Source organism: Anguilla anguilla, chromosome 3 (assembly GCF_013347855.1).
Source record: "Anguilla anguilla isolate fAngAng1 chromosome 3, fAngAng1.pri, whole genome shotgun sequence".
In the NCBI taxonomy this organism is placed as follows: Eukaryota; Metazoa; Chordata; class Actinopteri; order Anguilliformes; family Anguillidae; genus Anguilla; species Anguilla anguilla.
The window spans coordinates 32,463,751-32,484,168 of NC_049203.1; the positions used below are offsets into that span (position 1 = coordinate 32,463,751).

The 20,418-nt window shown below is 39.9% G+C and overlaps 1 protein-coding gene and 1 long non-coding RNA gene across 3 annotated transcripts in view; both read right to left on the reverse strand.

The window, feature by feature from the left end:
- slc25a12 (solute carrier family 25 member 12) overlaps nt 1-20,054 on the reverse strand; it is a 52,451-nt gene extending 32,397 nt beyond the window's left edge. The window contains exons 1-4 of one of the 2 annotated variants that reach the window (XM_035410239.1): nt 19,990-20,054; nt 18,958-19,011; nt 8,933-9,078; nt 720-835 (exon numbers count right to left, since the gene is read on the reverse strand). In XM_035410239.1, coding sequence (XP_035266130.1) covers nt 720-835; nt 8,933-9,078; nt 18,958-19,011; nt 19,990-20,001 — 328 coding nt within the window. In that variant the 5' untranslated portion in view covers nt 20,002-20,054. Of the gene's footprint in view, nt 1-719; nt 836-8,932; nt 9,079-18,957; nt 19,033-19,894; nt 19,928-19,989 lie in introns of those variants that run through there. The other variant, XM_035410238.1, reaches the window with a different exon arrangement.
- Nucleotides 1,504-6,758, reverse strand: LOC118223551. The gene is made up of 2 exons (XR_004764460.1): nt 5,636-6,758; nt 1,504-1,817 (listed from the first exon to the last, which is right to left on the reverse strand). It is a non-coding gene; the product is annotated as an uncharacterized LOC118223551 (long non-coding RNA).
- Nucleotides 20,055-20,418: the final 364 nt, after the last annotated feature.

The following is a 20,418-nucleotide window of genomic DNA, read 5'->3' on the forward strand; positions in this document are numbered from 1 at the left end:
CACTTCAACTTCCACACCAAAACAGCTCGTACAGCTTCCATGGGCTATACATATGAACAAATTAATTTTATAGAGTTTATTCAATTATAAAAATTAAAAAAAATTTCATGTCCATTCTTTATATCAGCTGGTGCTTCGTTCTGTGAGCACAGTGGTCTCAGGTTGCCTACACCATAAGAAACTGAAAATAAGATTAAACACAATCTTTTGAAGACCGCATAATACATACACATAATTCCTCTGGAGGAATAATGTTACTCTACAAGCTATTAGAGTTAGGCTACTTGAAGCATATTCTCTTGCTTTAGACCACAATCCCACAAATTCTTCAGCAGCCATTGTAAAGCCGGCAGGTTACCAAAAACTTCAGCAAGTATCTAAAATATCCCCTCACACACAAAGCTGTCTGGATCAATCAAACATACACTGAAACTGAAACCGTATTTAAAAAAAACAAAACATAAAAACCCCCTAGAAATCGAATCATCCATTTTAATTGACAGACTTAAATTATTAATAGAATAATTTACAGAATTAAGATCCTTAACATATATTTTTGTACAAATTATATTCATGGTTCAGTCGACAATGTGGTCACAACAGAGATATTACTATTAAGGACAAATATTTGACTTGGGTTTAAACAATACACTATAGCATTTGATAATAAGCCACTTGCATTTTCATTACTGTTTTTGGCTTCATTTGTTTTTACGTACCAAATGAGATGTCCCCAGTGCCGGTCTTGTCAAATAACTGAAAGGCTACTATAAAAAGTGCATCCGGAACACAAAGTACGGACTCAAAGGCCTGAAACTCCTGGAATGAGATCAGTCTGTTTGGAAACCAAAAGCAAACAGAAAAGTGGAGAGAAGAGAGATTTGTTAAAATACAGAACTTCCCCATTAAAACAAACTTTCATAAAAACCTACTAAAGGACCCATGAGAAACTACTTTGAAATAATGTTATAGAATATTCACATTAATATCAAACTCAGGGTACTGATAGCTTATTTAATCATACTGAATTTTAGGTCATGCAGCTCCTGTGGGAGATTCTCACAGTCTTAATCAGATTCAAATGCAAAATGTTTTGAATCATTGGGAATGCCATAACTTTTAAATAAATGTTAAACAACTTTTAAAGGCTGAAATAACATGCATCTCCCCTAAAAGAAACAACTGAAAATGCAATATCACATAACTACATAAACTACATGAAAAAAAGGCTTATCTATTGAACTGCAAAAAGGGGCAATAATCTTACTCACTTCAATCACCTGCTAAAACACACAGACAGAAAAAGAGCTTAACATACTGTACCATATAGTATGCAGGGCTCCAGGCTAAAATTTTTACTGAGGAGCCAATGGCTCCTAAACCTAAAATGTTAGGGGGCAATTGTAATTCTAAGGGGCAAAAATCAAATAGGGCCACATTAAAGACATTCAGATGGATATTGTGGTAATTCATCTATACTGAACAAAAATATAAATGCAATCAATTTCAAAGATTTTATTGAGTTCAAAGGTAATAAACATAAATCAGTCAGCTGAAATAGATTCATTAAGCATTTATCCATGGATTTCATGAGATTGGGGATACAGACATGCATTTGTTAGTCGTAGATTCCCCAAAAAAGAAGATACCGTGAAATGAACAGAATACCGATCAGTATCTTATGTGACCACCATTTGCCTCATGCAACGCAACACATCTCCTTCGCATTGCATTGATCAAATTGTTTTTTGTAGCCTGTGAAATATTGTCCCACTGCTCTTCAATAGTTGTACGAAGTTGTTGGATATTGGTGGGAACTGCAACGAGAGAGAGAGAAAGAGAGGGAGCATGAGAAAATTTAACTTGATTTTGAAAAAGCTAAGCTTGCTTTAGATCGCAGATGACAGGAACAGCGAGAAACCTTTGATGTAAATAAATGTTTTTCTTTGGTGCCAAGGTTTGATCCTGAGAAGTTTGAGTTATTCTTTGAGATGTTTGAGAAGATTGCTGTGCAGCGAGACTGGCCTAAATAGGTGTGGGTGACCCTCATACAGGCTTCCCTAACAGGGAAGGTCCAGGAAGCTTATGTTGCTCTAGACCTGAGTCAGATTGATGACTATGATGTGGTTCGACAGGCAGTGCTAAAAGTATATGAGTTAGTTCCAGAAGCGTACAGACAGCGGTTCAGGACAGAGAGAGTACAACTGGGACAGACTTAATTGGACTTTGCACGACAACAGGAAGCAGCTTTTGATAAGTGGCTAAGAGCTAGTAAGGTGTATGATCTTAAGGAGCTGCGTGAGTTGATTGTGTTGGAACAGTTCAAGCAGAGTCTGCCAAAGGTCATGCAGACATATTTGAATGACCTCGACGCTAAAACCATGTATAAGATTAAAGATTCATGGTGTGACAAACCCAGTGGTCAGGTTAAAAGGACAGGGGATATTGAGAATCGTCACAGTGATAAGAATAGTGGGGGCTGGCGTCCACCTGTGAACTCCCAGAATGGTGAGCGACAGCACAAGCCTTCTCCTTTCCCAGGAGACATCATCTGTCATTATCGCTGTAGACCTGGTCACATTAAATCTCATTGTCCAACCCTACAGAGAAGAGAGACATCAAGAGCAGAAGCCGGTCGCTCTGTTGCTTGTAATCTCATTGGTTTGAACCCAGTTCAAGGACATGTGGAAACTGTTGGTAAAGCAGGCTTGGAAATGTTTGATGCTTTCCTGTCTGATGGGATGGTTGCAGTTGAGGAAGGGGTAGCTGAAATTCCTGTTACAGTTCTCAGAGACACAGCATCAGGTCAATCTGTCATGGTAGCTGGTACTATTGACCTGCCTGAAACGGCTGCCTTGGGGACATTTATGCCTATTGAAGGTTTTGGAGGTGCTTAGAGTGCTGTTCCCTTATACAAGGTGTTTGTAAGAACTAACATTTTTGTTGGATATGCTCAGGTGGGAGTGGTGTCTGAATTACCGGTGAAGGGTGTTATCTTCCTTTTAGGCAATGACTTGGCTCATAAACAGGTAGTGGTGACCCCCCTATTGTCTCCAACTCCTTGTGAGGTTGCAGAGACTAAGGTCTTGGAGGAGGAATATCCAGAAGCCTTTTCAGTCCGTTCTCAGACTAAGGCCCTTACAGATCTCACTGTGAATGTTGAGGATGATGCGGTAGCAAAAGCACCTGTTGTAGAGGTGTCTAGATCAGAGGACCCTCCCCCAGTTGACTTGGCAGACACAGGTTTTGCCAAATGGTGTGGGGTGGATCAGCTGCCAGTGTTCAGTGGAGACACATTGATTGCAGAGCAGAAACAGGACCCCACTCTGAGCCCTCTGAGGGAGACCGCGGCTACTTATGAGGAGATTGCAAACATGGCTGAGGGATTTTACCTCAAAGATGATGTGCTTATGAGAAAGTGGAGACCCAAAGATCAACCTGCCACTGATGAGTGGAGTGTGAATGAGCAGATAGTTCTGCCTCAGTGTTATCGTGAAGAGGTGTTACGTTTGGCCCATGAGACAGATCGCTGGACACTTAGGCATTAGGAAGACTCAGGTTAAGGTCATGAGACACTTTTATTAGCCTAAACTCCATCAGGATGTGGTAGCTTGTTGTCGCTCCTGTCACTCTTGTCAGTTGGTAGGGAAACCTAATCAGAAAGTCCCTGTAGCTCCGCTGACCCCTGTGCCTGTGGTGGAAGAGTCGTTTTCTAAAGTGATCATAGACTGTGTTAGCCCTTTGCCTAAAACTAGGAAAGGTAATGAGTTTTTGTTGACTATAATAGATGTTACTACTTGTTTCCCCGAGGCTGTCCCTTTAAGAAACATTAAGGCTAGAACCATCATAGAGGCGCTAGTAGGTTTCTTTTCTCGGTTTGGGTTTCCAAAGCAAGGGCAGCATGACCATGGAACCAATTTTGTGTCTGGAGTCTTTCAGGTCATGTGTGAGCTTGGTATTTCACAAGCAGTTCCATCCGCATATCATCCCCAGTCCCAAGGAGCTCTTGAATGGGCTCATCAGACTCTAAAAACTATGTTAAAGACCTACAGCATTCAGTTTCCTGGAGACTGGGATGTGGCACTCCCATTTTTGCTTTTTGCTATGAGAGATTCTGTGAGTGAATATACGGGATTCACCCCCTTTGAACTGGTATTCGGCCATGAGGTTAGGGGTCCCCTGAAGCTGTTCAAGGAACAGTTGCTTCAAAACAAGCCAGGTGCAACTATGCTGCAGTATGTTTCTGAGTTTAAAGATCGTTTGTGGTCTGCTTGTCAGGTTGCCAGGGATAATCTTCACCAAGCCCAGAAACGTATGAAGGCTCAGTTTGATCAGAAGGCCGTTGATCGCAGTTTTTCAGCTGGGGACCAGGTCCTTGCCTTAGTGCCACAGTGGGCATCTTGTCTGAGTGCCTCTTTTTGTGGTCCCTACACTGTTTTGAAAAAAAGTAGGGGACAAAAATTATGTGATCAGCACTCCTGAGGGCAGGAGAAAGACCAGATTGTGCCATGTTAATCTGTTAAAGCAATATCAGGGTTGTTCACGTGGGCCGTCTGTTGCCTGTGCAGCTATGGGGCAGATATCTGAAGAGGATGTTAATGGAGAAGTGGAAACTGTTGGAGTTCCGCCTGAGGTACTCTGAGGCCCTGGAGTCGCTTGATCAGCTGGGGCATTTACCGACAGAGGGGCAGTCTGAGTTTAAGGCTCTGATAGTGGAGTTCTTCCCCCTTTTCCGGGATGTCCCAGGGCGAACCGCTCTAGCTGTCCATGATGTGGATGTAGGCAGTTCGACTCCAATCAAACAACACCCATATAGGCTAGCACCCTCTAAATTGCAGAGTTTGAGGGAGGAGGTGTGGATATTGGGGCAGTAGAACATGGGCAAAGTGAGTGGAGTTCTCCAATGGTGCTTTTCCCAAAACCGGACAACACATCAAGACCTTGTATTGACTACAGGAAAGTGAATCAGGTGACTAAGGCTGATGCATTCCCAATTCCCAGACTGGAAGATTGCATAGACAGGATCGGGAGAGCTGAGGTTGTGTCAAAGTTGGATTTAAACTGAACATCCACATCGAAGAGCGGGCTGGCCGAATGGACCAACGGAACTGCACCCGAGGGATGTCTAGAGGAGTCGCCCGGTCCGAGTGAGCTGGTCGCCGGAAGCAAGAACGGTGGCCTGGCGGTGAGTCAACCACAGACACACTCCCCAGATAGGAAAGGTTACATTCACCCAGGAAAGTCCAAGTAACATTTTTCACATCTAATGCACTAGGTTACGGGCTTGCTAGCTGTAGATATTTAGGATTTACGAGCCTGGTTTAGCATAGCAGCGTAACACTGTAGTATGCGCCTGTGAAAAGGATCTCCCGTTCCTTTTCGCTAGCCCACGAGTCCCCAAGAGTGTGAACAGCTCGCACATGTGTTGGCTGTGTTTAGTGTAGCCGAGTGTTCAGGCATACCCGTAAATATAACGCAATGCGATAATTCACTCACATTCCCGTTTATTGCAACCGAACATCTCCACTGTTTAAATAATGCAGTACCCATTATTTTACATGGTTCATTTTATATTCCATCTGTGTTTCTGTCATATGCCTTCCTATATTTCAGTACAAACATTAATTTTACTCACAGTTCAATCACAAACACCTCCACTTCCGCATTCAGCTGTCGGCTGGGTTTCTAGGGCGCGTGTGCGTCGTTCACGTGCCTATTTGCCGGTTGAGTGAAAGACATAATTTAAAGGGGGGGGTGTTGATATTTTGAGACATGACGTATTTTGATGTAATATGATTGATTATGTATATCCAAGAATGTACTTCAAAGAAATAACCATGGTATTGTTGAAATGACTTGAACTGGTGTAATTTGTAACTGTTATTGCATGTATTACTTTTGTCCATTGTGGCTATGTAAATTGGAGTACCCTGGGGAATAGTTTAGCTCAATTATGGGAAATATATATAATGGGGCCTGTTTCTTTCAGTGAGGTTTTTTCTTTGGACGAACAGCTTGCTGTGAGGCTGGGTAATGCTATCATGCTACATGCTAAAGCTATCTGCTAATTACTAATTACTAATTCTACCTGCTACTAAGGCCATTTTATTGCTTTCCCGGGAATGTACAGTACCTTGCGTAAGATGTTTTTTTTTTTTTGTTTTAATTGGTGATTTTTGGAAGCCCTGTAAATAAACCAGTACTTTGGCATCTGACTTCTGGAGTGACGCTGTCTCTGTACACCACCATCCAGTACCACCTGGTCACACTCATTCTGTTAAACAAGTGAGTCCCGCTAGCGCGGCATCACAGTGCCGGTCCAGAGCATGCCAAACATGCTCAATGGGTGACATGTCTGGTGAGTATGCAGGCCATGAAAGAACTAGGAGAACATGGAAGAAGTGGCCATCGAAGGTGAGCTCTTGCCCACTTGCGTCGATTGACGCGGAACTGCAGACAAATCAAAATGCAGTGAGGACGTCGAGCACGCAGGTGAGTTTCCCTGAGGCGATTTCTGACAGTTTGTGCAGAAATTCTATGGTTCTGTAAACAGCAGTCCGTGTGGCTAGCCTCAGACGATCCCACAGGTGAAGAAGTCGGATGTGGCGGTCCTGGGCTGGCATGGTTACACGTAGTCTGTTGGACGAACTTCCAAAATCTCTGAAACGACGCTGGAGGCGGCTTAGGGTGGAGAAATGAACACCCATTACTCTGGCAACAGCTCTACCGGACATTCCTGCAGTCAGCATGCCAATTGCATGATATCTTAACTCTTGAGGCATCTGTTACCTGGTGTTGAACAACAAAAAACTCAACATTTTATGGTGGCCTTTTATTGACATGATCACCTGTGTAGTGATCATGGGTTTTAATCAGCATCTTGATATGCCACACCTGTGCAGGAGATGGATTATTTTGACAAAGGAGAAATGCTAGCTAACAGTGTATAAACAAATATGTGGGCAAAATTTGAGGGAAATAAGATCTTTTTGTACATAGAACAAATCTTTGATGTGTTATTTACACACATTAAAAATGGCTGCAAAAATAAGTGTTGCGTTTATATTTTTGTTCAGCGTAAATTTTCAAAGAGGAGGAAAAACAGGCCACTTTCTGTTAAATATTATATAAGGGCTTAAAAAACAGGCTGTCTGTCTCCCTAATGTAATAAATAATGACGGGATCTCTGCATCAAATTTTATTTTAGTTAAATTTATTTGACTGACACATAAGGTATATATCTGCGTTGATATCTGGTCATCCATTTTTCCTTCGTTTTGGAAAAAAGTATGCATTTTAGGGTTAAAAAGTGTTGTGTGCTGAATGCTTGGGCATTTAACAGTTTTGTGTTTTTATATTGCTGAGATAGTTTTAGCCTATGTTCCCCATGATGCATCACCTAGATATTGACAAAATTCCCTCCAGTGGACCATTCTAAAGCCACCAGCAAGAGCATCTAGTGATCTGTCTTGATCCACACAATTTAAAAGCCTGATTAAACTGCAGTGACAATTTCTCAGCCTTGTTCCAATGGAGGTATCCTGTCTGTCAACAGTAGCCTACTTGCAACCAATATCAAGCTCAGGAAGAAAAAAAACATAACATTGGGCGCAATTGTTTTGATTCGTCCAAGGAGACAGGACAGCCGAGGATGCATAAAATCATCGTAGCTTGTTGCATTTGGGAGTTAATTCAGGTAAATTGGAAAATACAGCTAATTTTGGACACCTTAAGCAATAGGCTAAAACAATGCAAATCATTATTAACTTGTCTCATTCCTTGCAATGGGCTAAAATTATGAAGATAAAAACATCAAAATCATTTCAGAAACGTATAGTAAATTGTGCAAAGCATCAAATTTTTTTTAAACAAATTCCTTCACTTAAAAAGAAACTGAAAAATATTAACATGAATTATAGGTTAAAAGCTCAATAGCCTCTGAGAAGGGGGGGGGGGGGGGGTCAGGAGCAGTGGAGAAAGGGAAGGGAAACACTAAAACATTTACACCACTCCCTAAAACATAAAATTGATCTATGTGAATTTATTTAATCGTTAAACATAGTATCTGATCATTTGTTCGCAACTACAACATTTTTCAGTGGAACATGGCAGGGTACAATGCTAAGGATTTTTTCAGTAGGTCAATCTTCTACTTGCCCCAGGCCCAGTTGCCAAAATAAATACGACCACTTTTTAAAAGAGATTACAGACTGTTTGCATTAAAAAGTGTAAAAACGTCAATCTAAAGTAGTTCTTTATTAAATATGAAAATCTGCCAATCGCCACCACCAAATTGGGTGAGCTTCATCTTTCTGAGCAGTTTAGACTAACTGCAGATGTGAAAAACATCATTTTCACTTGACTTGAATAAGACTTATTGGTACTGGCCTGATCAGTCACCAGGCGGACACTCCTTATTGCAGAGCCCTGCTTTGTAATTTTGTGGTTACAGAACGATTTAATGCTTAATTTGCTTTCATGAAGCTATGGCTGTTGCCATATACAATTACATCCACTAGCACAGCATTTAGCAGTATACCGGAACAATGCCAGGAAAGGCCCTCAACAGGACTTCCTCTTCCATCATAATTGATTGGCAGGGTACAGTAGCTCCCATTTGGCGACCAATCTCTAATATTTAAGCACCAATGGAATTTCTAAGTCGCACTGGGGAGCATTTTACTCACAGTCTGAAGCCTTGGTATGGTTTACCAAATCAACTTGCATGAATTCTTACATGCACATTTTCTTATGTCCAACTCCAGATCAACATTGTTACATATAGATTTCATACAGATCACAGGTACAACCTGATCAACTACTCCATGCACGTCATTAACACGTCTTGGAAGACTGCCCAATCTTTGGGCCCTGTTTCAGGAAGAATACTCTTGTTCTGGAGGGTCGTGTACAGATGACGTTCCAAACTTACCCATCTTTAGTCGTGTCTGCCACTCCCGCTATCAGCTGCACAGTCTTGGGGTTGTGATGGAGCTGTGTGTGCAGGCCCAGGAACTTCTGCACAAAGTCAGCTGGGGTCATGTAATGCTCCCCATCCTTGTCCACAAAACTTGCATTCTAGAAGGGGAGCACGGACAAAGCAAAGCAAACAACACTGTCAAGTAATCACAAACATTCTACATGCAGATGGTGGCATACATCACATTAACTGCAGCAATACAGAGTACAATTTCAAAAAAGTACCCAAGAGTTTGTTTCACCTGACTCAAACAGGTACCACTCCATCTCAACTGCCAAAAGAACAGGCTGGGAAGTCAGACCAAACCACTTCCAGAGTTAATGTTTGCTGCAGATGTCACGGCTTGCAGTCTCGACCGTTCGGTTCAGCATGCATGTCAATACCATCGGTTTTTATTCCCCGGCAGTTACAGGTTCGCTCTGAAATAAACCAATCATGTCACCTGCACTTTACATGGCTGCCATGAATGCCAGTTGAAATAAACAGATGTTTATAAATAAGCAGATGTTCTTCCAGTTCCTTCAATAAATTTCAAAAGTCTGTTCATCACAGCACTAAACTGTTAGGGCACCGAAATGATGGAGAATGGTATCGATGGCATCTTACTTTTGCATATACCAACCACTACAGCGATTTTCCTTTGGTCATTTCCCTTTCTCTGAGTGCAGTGCAGTGTCAAATAATAAAGGACAAAAACCTGGCAAACTCCTAAACCTCCCCTGGAAGTTTCTTTACTTGGCACATTAGGTTATATGCCACAGCTACCTTGCACACATGGCAGTTAAGTGAAGGCAATTTGCATAATACATCCATTGATGAAGAGTAGCAAAAGTACTGCTATTAAAACGCCTGTTGATGAAGTCGTCTACAGCAGGAGATGGACTGTGTCAGACCTGGTGGGAACCCATGCTGTCTATACTGTTGGCTCCTTTGTGTGACACAATGAAGTGTTTTTACCCAGTGTCTCCCATACATTGGCTTTATTTGGACTGCCTATTTTATGTATTTAATGTACTCGTGGTATTCCTATTTCTGAAACAAAAACATTGGAGATACAATTAAAATGGCAAAATAAAACTTCCCCGAAGGTCTTCTGAAACTCAATTAACAATCATTACCTTTCATATGAACAGCATATTGTAAAAATATGTAATAAAATATGTACATTTTAATAAATATTTTCCTAAGACTTCTGGACCAAAACAACCATATTTGTTTGAAATTTATGATCACAAAAAAAATGATCAATAAGGCTTTCTCTGGTTGTTAAATCACCTTGGTTTCCTACACTGGCCATTCCTGTTACTTCTTAGGCTTCACCCCTGGCCCCTCCTGCCCTCTTCAGTTCTTATGTACACTCAATGGGTGTTCATAACACTGTGGAAATGGTATACTGAACACAGGGATGTAATGGAGTTTTTCTCCTTTCCTCAATAGTTATTGGTCCAAATCACATCAAAGTGTTTTAGTGTCTGTGAAAGCCAAAAAGCAACCACAATCTAAAATCCTGAAGGACAAGCCTTCTTGGTTTCTTAGTACCCAGGTAGAAAATAAACAAAACGCAACAGACTAATTTTGTACATTTTTTCTACAAACCATTATTGCACCTAATCACTTAAATTTGATCATAATAAAGAGAACAATATGGTGTGTAACAAGGAATTTCCAACAGATTAAGATGTGTTCAGGATAGTTTCAGGACAAAGTAGCCGAAAACCAAAGCCTAAAAGATTACCACAGAATTGAATAAACACCACTGCCACCCAGTATCAACAAAAAAATATACATTGTTAGCTCCACAAAGCTGGTATTTATTAGCCAGTATCTATCGGCTGGCCGAATTGTCGGGCCAATATCTGGCATTTTGACAGCTAACGTATGTGAAACTACTAACTGGCTAAATATAAGCTTTTGCTTGGCATAATTATTGTGTTGATTATTTAATGTCGTGGTTAACTGTGGTTGACACTTTGTACAAGTGTTAGCGCGCTAGTCAAAGTAATGTTAGCCATTATTGTAGCAACTGAAAGAGATTCTCCTCCTCAGCTAACGTTAGGTACTATCGATAGGTACTCTGAGGGGAAATCAGCTGGCAATGTAACTTAACTAGCTACAAACAGATCAGCTGCTTAGCTAATGCTACCACCATTATCCCAAGTCGACAAAGTGCAAGCGCAAATGATGGAAGAGTGACCGGTCATAAACTCTGCTACTGATAGGTAAATGAATAGAATCCTAAAATTGTAGTGTTGAGTTAATAAGCACCAGGCACAGTGGCCAAAACATTATTGCCTCTCAGTCACACAAAGTATTGATATCTATAGATGCACCTTCTTTAACCGTTCACCTACATTTCTTCAGTCACTATCAATCTTTCTAAATGTTAAGATGTTTTTCTCATCCTAAATGACAGCAAATCTCATCTAAGACAATCACTGGCTAAATATATATATGTATATTATATTGTAATGTTGTTTATAGAATAATGCAATTTCATGACACTTTTTAACTCAAATACTGACCCCCGTGCTCCTTTACAAGAGTCATGTTCTGAAATCTACAGAATTACATATGCATTTTCTTACATTAATTAATGTAAAAACCATCTGAAACAACCTTTTCCTAAATAACCATGTATATTATATTGTAATGTGAATGGAATGGAATTAAACATGACATTTCTTTGTTTTTAATTAAAATACTGACAGTGATATGTATTTTTCTGACTCATTAACTAATAGAAATGTCATCTAATACAACCTGTTAAGATAACAATTTATATTAGATTGCAATGTGATTTAAAAAAAAATTAAACTGGGACTGTTGAACAGAATCAAGGAGATGATGCTATCTGCAGATAAATACTGTTAAGTGCACTAAAACTGTCATTTTCAAATATTTTTTATATTTTTCTGTTTTTGAGGGCTAAATATGTTCATTTAAGTACAGCAATTGTGACTCATTTGTTATCATTACATTGCTCTATTTTATCAAGTGCACAAAAAAACTGATTATAATCAGCACTATATCGGCCACCCCATTCTAAGTATCAGTATCGGCCAATGAAAAACCAATATCGGTTGATGAATAGTATTTATAGCTGGGAGACCCTTCAGAAACTGCTCGTATTTCAGACTAAGGCACATAAATGCATAACATGATGTAAGGAGCACAAAACCTTGACCCATAAGCAATGGCAGGGGGGGGGGTATGCAATGTGTAGACTCCTCTTTTATTTCTTTTCCAATATTTGGATGGGTTTACATTTGGAGGAAGCCTTTAACCCACAATTACTGTTGCCAACTGTTAAAATGGTGGTGGATCTGTCACAGTACACGCAGCTCACGGGAGCCTCTGGGTCCAATGATTACCCCGGATGGCTGTATAACAGCCAAGGAACATAAAGCCATTTTACAAGGCCAGAGTTACAATATAGTGCAAACACTTTTCTTGTGATCTCCCTATACTCCAAGAAGGTAATGCCCCCATATACACTACTAAACAAATTCAAGAGTGACTTCAGGAATGCATTTACAGCTCCTTCATCTCTCAAAGAACTAGTGCGGGCTTCACTAATTAGCGGACCGTGGTACGGGTCCGGACTGTGTGATGGTTCTATCCAGACCGCAAGACATTTCTGATAAATTGAGAAATTAATAATAATGTTGACGGAGCGTTTTTTTAACGGGCGCAGCTTGTCCAGCTTGTATGGCGCTGGCTTGGTGGAGCTGGGAAGCCCCAGACCAATCACATGCATTATTTAAACCACTTCATGCAACTTAGCCAATCAAAGTAATTGTTTCCAGTGTGTTGAAGGAGACACTTATTTTCGAAAGCCTAGTCAGAGAGAGAAACAAAAGCAGGAGCGAGCGGAGAGATGACAAAATGGCGTGCTGAAAAATTAGAAAAGTTTACCGAAAAAATCGAGTGTTGAAGGATGAATGGACAGACCAATACGCCTTCATTCTTCCCGCAGCGAGTGCCAAACCAGTCTGCCTCATATGTTCAGAGAGTGGCAATTATAAAAAGCGGCAATGTGAAACGCCATTACGAAACAAAGCACAGCTCTTTTGAGCAAACGTATCCACAGAAGTCAGAGGTGAGGGCACAAAAAATAAACTCAGAGCCCAGAATGATCGGTCCAACAGTACATACAGTTGTGAGTCAGCTTTCTTCACTATGAACATCATTAAAACGAAATATCGTTCCAGACTCACCAATGAGCACCTACGTATGTGCATGAGAATGGCACGGATTCCATTCCAGCCTAGATTCAAACTACTGGCAGGACAAGCAAAAGCTCATTTCTCTCACTAAACGAGGAAGAGAGGTGAAGTAGGAGAAAAGGGAGAAAGAGTGGCAACTGGGACAAAAAGGAAAATAAAGAGAAAAAAGGACATTAAAGCTGTGTTATAATATTGTTATGTGTTCAAATTAAGCCAATTTCTCTCACTAAACAAGAAAGAGAGGTGAAGTAGGAGAAAAGGGAAAAAGAAAGAGAAAAAAGGACATTAAAGTTATAATTTTCTTTAAGCACTTTTTCAATAAGAGGCACTTTTTAAAGATATTTTATTCAGAAAATTCAGTCCTGATTTCCTTTACTTGAAATGAGAAACTCATTGTGATACTTTTATTTATGATTAGGCTACTTATTTATTTTTCCTCCTGTTCCTGTGTCTGCATGAGGAAAGTACTTTGAAAATTGATAACAAATATTGTTGAAACGTTATTGAAATGTACTTCGTTTATTTCATTTGATAGTCATACAACAATATAGGCCCCTGAATCATAGCGCAAGTTAGACATTATGATGGTTCGGACCTTTGCTTGGGAGTAAATTTGAGCGACTGGACCTCTTTGAATTTTAATTGAATACCCCTGAACTAGCGGCTTAACTTCAGAAGAATGATCCAAAATCACACTACACACAGTTTGGAATTGATATGATAGCATTTCAATAAGGACCTACACTGAAACTGTTCTGAAGATGAAAAGTGGCCCTACTCCTGACTAGTTACTTGATATTCATCAGGGTTTTTCCTGCATTTAAATATCTTAAACATTTTTTCAAGCTGTCTGTAGAAGACACTGGACAAAAAAAACCTGTAAAACGATTAGAAATGGTGTGTAATATGGTTTGAGAAATAAAATTCTGAAAAGCCTTTAAAATAGTGTAAGGTACAAGCAACACCAATGACAAAAAAGTACAAGCATTCTTTGAGGAAATGTACACAAATAATTTAAATACAGCAAGCTGGCATGTGAGCACTAATTAAAGGAGTACCATGGTGATTTTCACGCTTTCTCGGTTTTATGTGCTATTTGCACAAGAGGCATTGAAGAAACACAATGAGTAAAGTATTAAATATGTCCGTTCTGTATTTTTGGAGAAATATTCATTTTAAATTAATCGTCCTATTTTCAACCGGTTGAGAAAGTTGTCAACTTGGTGCGTCACGAACACAGTAACCACTCCCCTTTCCACGCCCCGTAAACCCATGGATGACCCAAAGTTTGCGCCGCTGGCTTGCGGGCAAGACAATGCAAATATTCGACTAACGTTAGGTTCACTTAAATTAGAGTGCCTTTTAAGGACTATTAGATTACTTCTGGTTATATTCATTTAGCTAGCTAGCTAGCTAACGTTAGCTAGCTAGGTAGTTTGCTTTCATAAGGCAATGTTATCGATAACGTTAGCTAGCTAGTTTGCTTTTATGAGGAGGTTATAGTTGTGCTTTTATCTTAACTTGGCTAGCTAGATAGCAAAAATTATAATTGGATATAAGTCAACGTCCTTACCTTAGGTATCTATCAATACTTGATATACTACTAAGCTAGCTAGCTTGTGAAGAGTCTCCCAAAAAGAGCGCGTATCATGGGGGTAGCTATGGTAACGGGGCACGGTCTGTCAATCATAGCTAACTGACAGTTCTCATTACCATGCCCAGATGGTTCGGGTGAACTTTTATAGTGGGAAATTTAGGCTTAGAAAAATACGTTTTAAAGTACATTGAAATGACTGAATAATAAAAAAATTATGCACATTTGTTTTGTTGTTGCCTAAAGACAACTGGGAAGCGTCACGTTCAACCACCATGTTACTCCTTTAAGTTAAAAGGTAAAAGGTTTTGAGGGACAAAAATGAAATGCATTTCAAGACATATTCAAAATACCACTAGTCCTGTAGAATGACCCCTATACCATCATATAATCTGTATCCCCCCCCCCCTCCCCCCAAATCTGGCACACACATAAATATTTAAATTGTTCCAATTCATAGCTCACATCACAATGCATTTGGGTGGCTTCTTGAAGACGAAAACTTTACATTGTAAATGTAGTTAAATAAAAGGAGACGATGAATAGATTTGACAATGGCAGCAAAGACGGACCGACTGCATCGCTGTCACACAAAGTCACCACCTAAGCCTTATTCTGAGCCAGGAAAACCCCTGTCCATATAGGCTACTGTTTGTTTCCATTATTTTGTCCAAACCCTGTCAGAGTTCTCAGTGGGACTGCCCGTCCCGACCCGGCCAGAGCGAGTTTAAATCCAAGCTCGGCACGGCCCGAGATCACACGTACTTACTATGTCCAAGCCTGACCTGAAGGGGGAAGAAAAAAATAAAAAATAAAAAATGTGTGTTGGTAAATGCCAAAACACTATTGCACAACTTGCACAGGCAGCTCAGACCAACACGCACACATATAGCGCAACAGGGAGAGAGAGGTGAGCTGGAACAACATGAGATTGACCAAAAACACACACCCTTCATCAAAAACTCTCAAGAATGCCCTAATAAAACAAAATGCTTTAGGCTATATTAAAACATTGCCTATATTAATTATATCATTGTTTGTCTGTTTTGTTCTTATATAGCCTAAAACTGATAATTTTTGATTTTGTTAAACAGATTTCAGCAGTCTCAGCCAGGGTAAGCCGATTTTGCCGAAAGCAAACAATTGGATTTTACTTCTAATGTTTTCCAAGTTCGCCATGATGCAATAAAATATTTAAGCTGTGTTTTTAGAACGGGGTTAAACTTGTTTATTGTTGTATAGCTCACTTGTTCTTGCTCAATCTTCATATTCATATGGTTATTATTGGCCTATTATCATTATCACACACAGCATACAATACTGGGTTCCACACATCTGACTTTCCCTTTCCCTCCTGAGAGAGCTGAACATATTTGCCACCTGTCAACTTGGTTTTTTTTTATTTCTGATTCCACATCCATACTGTCATATATTTATTGACTTTGTTTTTGTTGTCGTAAACTTATCATTGATAGGATATCCCCAGTCCTCTGTTCCGTTCCTATACATCATAGTCAAATTGATCAAGTCAGTGCTTGCGCAGTGTGCAAAAGCAATTTGTGCTAAAGCTGTATGTTCATAATTATTTAGTTATAGTAAATGTAAGTTTTTAGCTGATTAAAATAGATACATTTTTAAAAATAGAGAAAGTCTATTTCTCTGTGTGATTGACTCAAAAAGCAACAATCAGCACAATAGACAGTGCTCACGTGTAAAAATGCAAGTTAAATACACAGAAACACGTTTTTTTTTTTTTTTTAAACTGTGCAGCCCGCACCCGACCTGAATCAATTATCATAAATTCTCAGCCCGAAACAGACCCAAGGGTCGGTCAGGTTTGAGTCCCAACTAGCTCGGGCTGACTTTGAGAACTCTGACCTCTTTGACTTTGGCCCCTGTACACAGAACTAATGAATTGTTTGGACATACAAGAAGCCACATTTCAGATATAAGCAGACCCAGCACACAAGACACAAAAAAAACCTTTTAAAAAAAAACAACCAGTCCATGGAATCCTGGCCAAAACCTGTGGAAGCTTTCCGACTTAGTAGTGAAAACCAATCCCACCGTGCACAGTATGAGAATGAAAGTGGACTGACTAATTTGCCCAGTAACACTTATGTGAGACCACATTAACCCACAAAAAAGCCAGATTTGTGTAGGGAAAGGCATGAAAACACATTCCCCAACAATTGGTCGCTTCCATTTGCATTAGAGTTGATTTAGTGTGAGTAAATGAACCCAAAAAAGCCTGCTCTAAAACTAAATTTTTCCAAGACCAGTGTCTCAGCAAAGAGTGCAAGAACCCTTCACTGGTGGAAATTGAAATGTCACACTACATCAACCATCATATTTATGAGGTGTTTTAAGTGAAAGTATTAATTCCAACCATTTTCACCAAACCACTGAGCACAATTTCACCAACACTGTGTCAAGCACTTAGCCGAATCACTAAATTAAGCAAGAAAACCCAGACTGTAATTTTATTAACTGGCCTAAATGGTACTCTTACTTACAACAGCCAATTTACTAATTCATTCATGACTACAGAACCCTGACCTGCTGAATTTGCTGAAATAGATCTGAGAGATTTTGAACCAGGAACACTGTAAAGAGTGCAGTGGCAGACAAGGTCAAAAAGGAACTTTTGCAATGACAAGCTGCCCTTGTTGCAAGTGTTTCCCCTCACTGGATGTGGACAACAATGAGCAATGCCAACACTTCAGTTAACAGCAGTTATAAACCTCTCATTTTAGCCCTAGAAAAAAATCTGCTAAAAGTAAAATAAAGTGTGAATACTGACTACCTGCATATATTTCTACAATGAAAGCCTAAAAGAGTAAACTCAAGTGTGCATATGCTTCAAATATAAGAAGCACAACACAGCAATGCACCCAATGTGTCCCTGGGCCACAGACAGCTGAAGACCCATGTTAATGTCAAGCTCTCAAAAAAGTAATGCAATGAGAAACCACCGGCTGAAAGGGACCCATGAATAGTCCAGGCATGTGCAAGCGACCTTTGCTAACATACGCTGGACACCATCAGCTTCAAGGACCGAATGTTCATAAGTGAAGTGAATCAGTCGTGGGTAGAGAGACATGTGCCCACTGATTTTCTTCAGAATAGACACTTGTTTTCTTCATTTTACTGTCTCAAGAGGTTAACTGGGGCAATGCACTGCATCCACAAACAAAGGCTTGGTATGGCCACCGTTCCAAGCAGACAACCATTTAATCTAAGTTCCCGCAGTCCAACCTGAAACAGCTTTACTTTGCAGTACACTTAAACCCGTCAGTGCCTGTTTGAGAACCTGTAAATATCCACAAACACTGTATTATGGAAACATCAACAATACCTTATACAGGTAATTACAGGATAAGTAAAACTTGAAGGCCACAAAAGAAACAAAGGGTAAATAGTTGATGCACTAATAAAGTGGTGTACGAGTCCAAGCGCATTTGAGCGCTCATGACGCTTGCACCCCAAAACATGCAAAAGACAAACATCTGCTCAATGATGACTGTGGACTTAAAAAGGGCTAATTACAATCAAGTCAAAAGGGTAAACTGCTCAGAACATGCCATTTTATTGTACTGAAATCATGAAATATGCAGCCATGCTTCTGACTTAAGCATTGTAAAAAAGTTTGTGTCAGATCTTGTGAGACTGTATACTTTACAGTACGTGCAGTACACAACTGCATTTCAAGAAAATGGGCAAGTCTTTCACCACTTCAGTACAAGTACATAACCTTTCCATCAAGATCACCACATTGCACATCACTTACCTCTGCACACTGGCAGTTCAGCAGTTATATGTTCACAGTTATACAGCATTATCTAATCCAGTTGTCACAGTTCAGAAACGGTAACGGCAGACACAAGTCCAAGGTGAAATCTAATAAATGTTCATCTGCACATGCTTTTTAAAATGAAATAAACCGAATGTATATGACATGATTGGGAATATGCAAGAAATTCATATATCGAATATAGAAGAGCATACAGTTATTGCGACAGTAACTTGCTGTTACATCGAAGGTTAAAGCAAGGGTACATGACTTAAATCACCTGCCGAAAAAGTACAAAAGCGAATAGCTGGTACGTCAATTTTACGCCACCAATACATTTAATTCATATTTTTGGCTTTCTTACCTTCAGAAAGATAGCCTTCAGTTCATGAGGATCGGCCCTTTTGGTTGATTGCACCTGAGAAGATTTTTCACACAGCTAGTCAGATAAAGGGAGCAAGCAAGTTGTAAAGGACCATAAAATGAATGCCAGTTATAAATGCATTAGAGATTACTGGTCGGTTTACTTTTCGAGGAGGTCAACAATGACCGAGTACCCTATTATATGCCTAGACTGAAAGCAAGTAAAATATCTTTAACACAAGCACTTAGTAAACCTCAATCAAGAAAAAATACAAATTCTAGACGGAATATTCTGATGCAGCCTATCCTTATATTACATCGCCTCAGTTGTAGTTGGGTGTGCGGTAATTAGAATACATATTTAATCAATAAACTCTGCCCACAAACAAAAAGAGCGACATGTAAGTTAGTAAAACTATGCACACCACAAACATGCTCTTTTTCGTATGACAAGGCAGAGGTTTGTCGCTACTCTGGTAATCGTGGGCCGTTTAACCTACGAACTATTTAGTAACTAAATTAACTTAAACTACCAGGCATTTAAAAGTAGCCCGAAGTTTAGATAGCTTCGCATGGGTAAATGAAAACCTAGTATGAAGTTAACTAGCCTGATTCCAAGACAGTTCATTCTGCTAACGTTAGCCAGCTAGCATTATCATGCAGCCCAGCATCAGCTCATTAAACAAGGACCTACGCTACACAAACTGAAGCAAGCATTGATCTATATTGAACTGGTACTGACTATGATAACACAAACGATAAGAGTAACTAAACACACGTCGACAACGCTGTGATGAGCAAAGCTTAACTGTAACCTTAAAATAAACATAGCTAAAAAGCAAATTCCAAGGCCAAGCAAGCGGCCGGGCGTCAACGCAAGGATGCTTGCAGCAGTACGTACACTGCGATTTAAAAATCCACACTAATTGCATACGTACACCCTTGCATGTCACCATTAATTTATTTAAACAAGTAAAACACAAAAAATAAAAGTAACAGCAATCTCTGTTAAGTGAAATTTAGCTGGAGTCACCTTGACCGCCATGCTGGCTGTGACGTCACTTCAGTTTGCGCAGGCGCTTGGGGATCTAGTACTAGGACCAACAGGCAAAATAATTGAGTGCGTGAGAGTTTTTTTAGGCGAACATTTGTGTGGACGAAGAATATGGAACAAGCAGGGCAGTCAAGCTGATGTTGGTGAAGAAAATACAAAGAACTTCGATTACTGAACATTGTGTTACGGCACACCTTGCAGTCACTGAAAATAGCATTGCATTTACTGCGTTTTAAAATTTGCTTAGCTTAAGTCTAATTTCGTGTAATATAGCTAGTGCGAACAGACAAGTTCACAATCTAGATAGACATCCAAGTCTTTGGAAACCTGTTGAAAAAGCTAGCTACTACAACTTCAACACTGTAGTTTTCAAAAACAGAGATTGGCAGTTTGATTGAACAGTAGGCC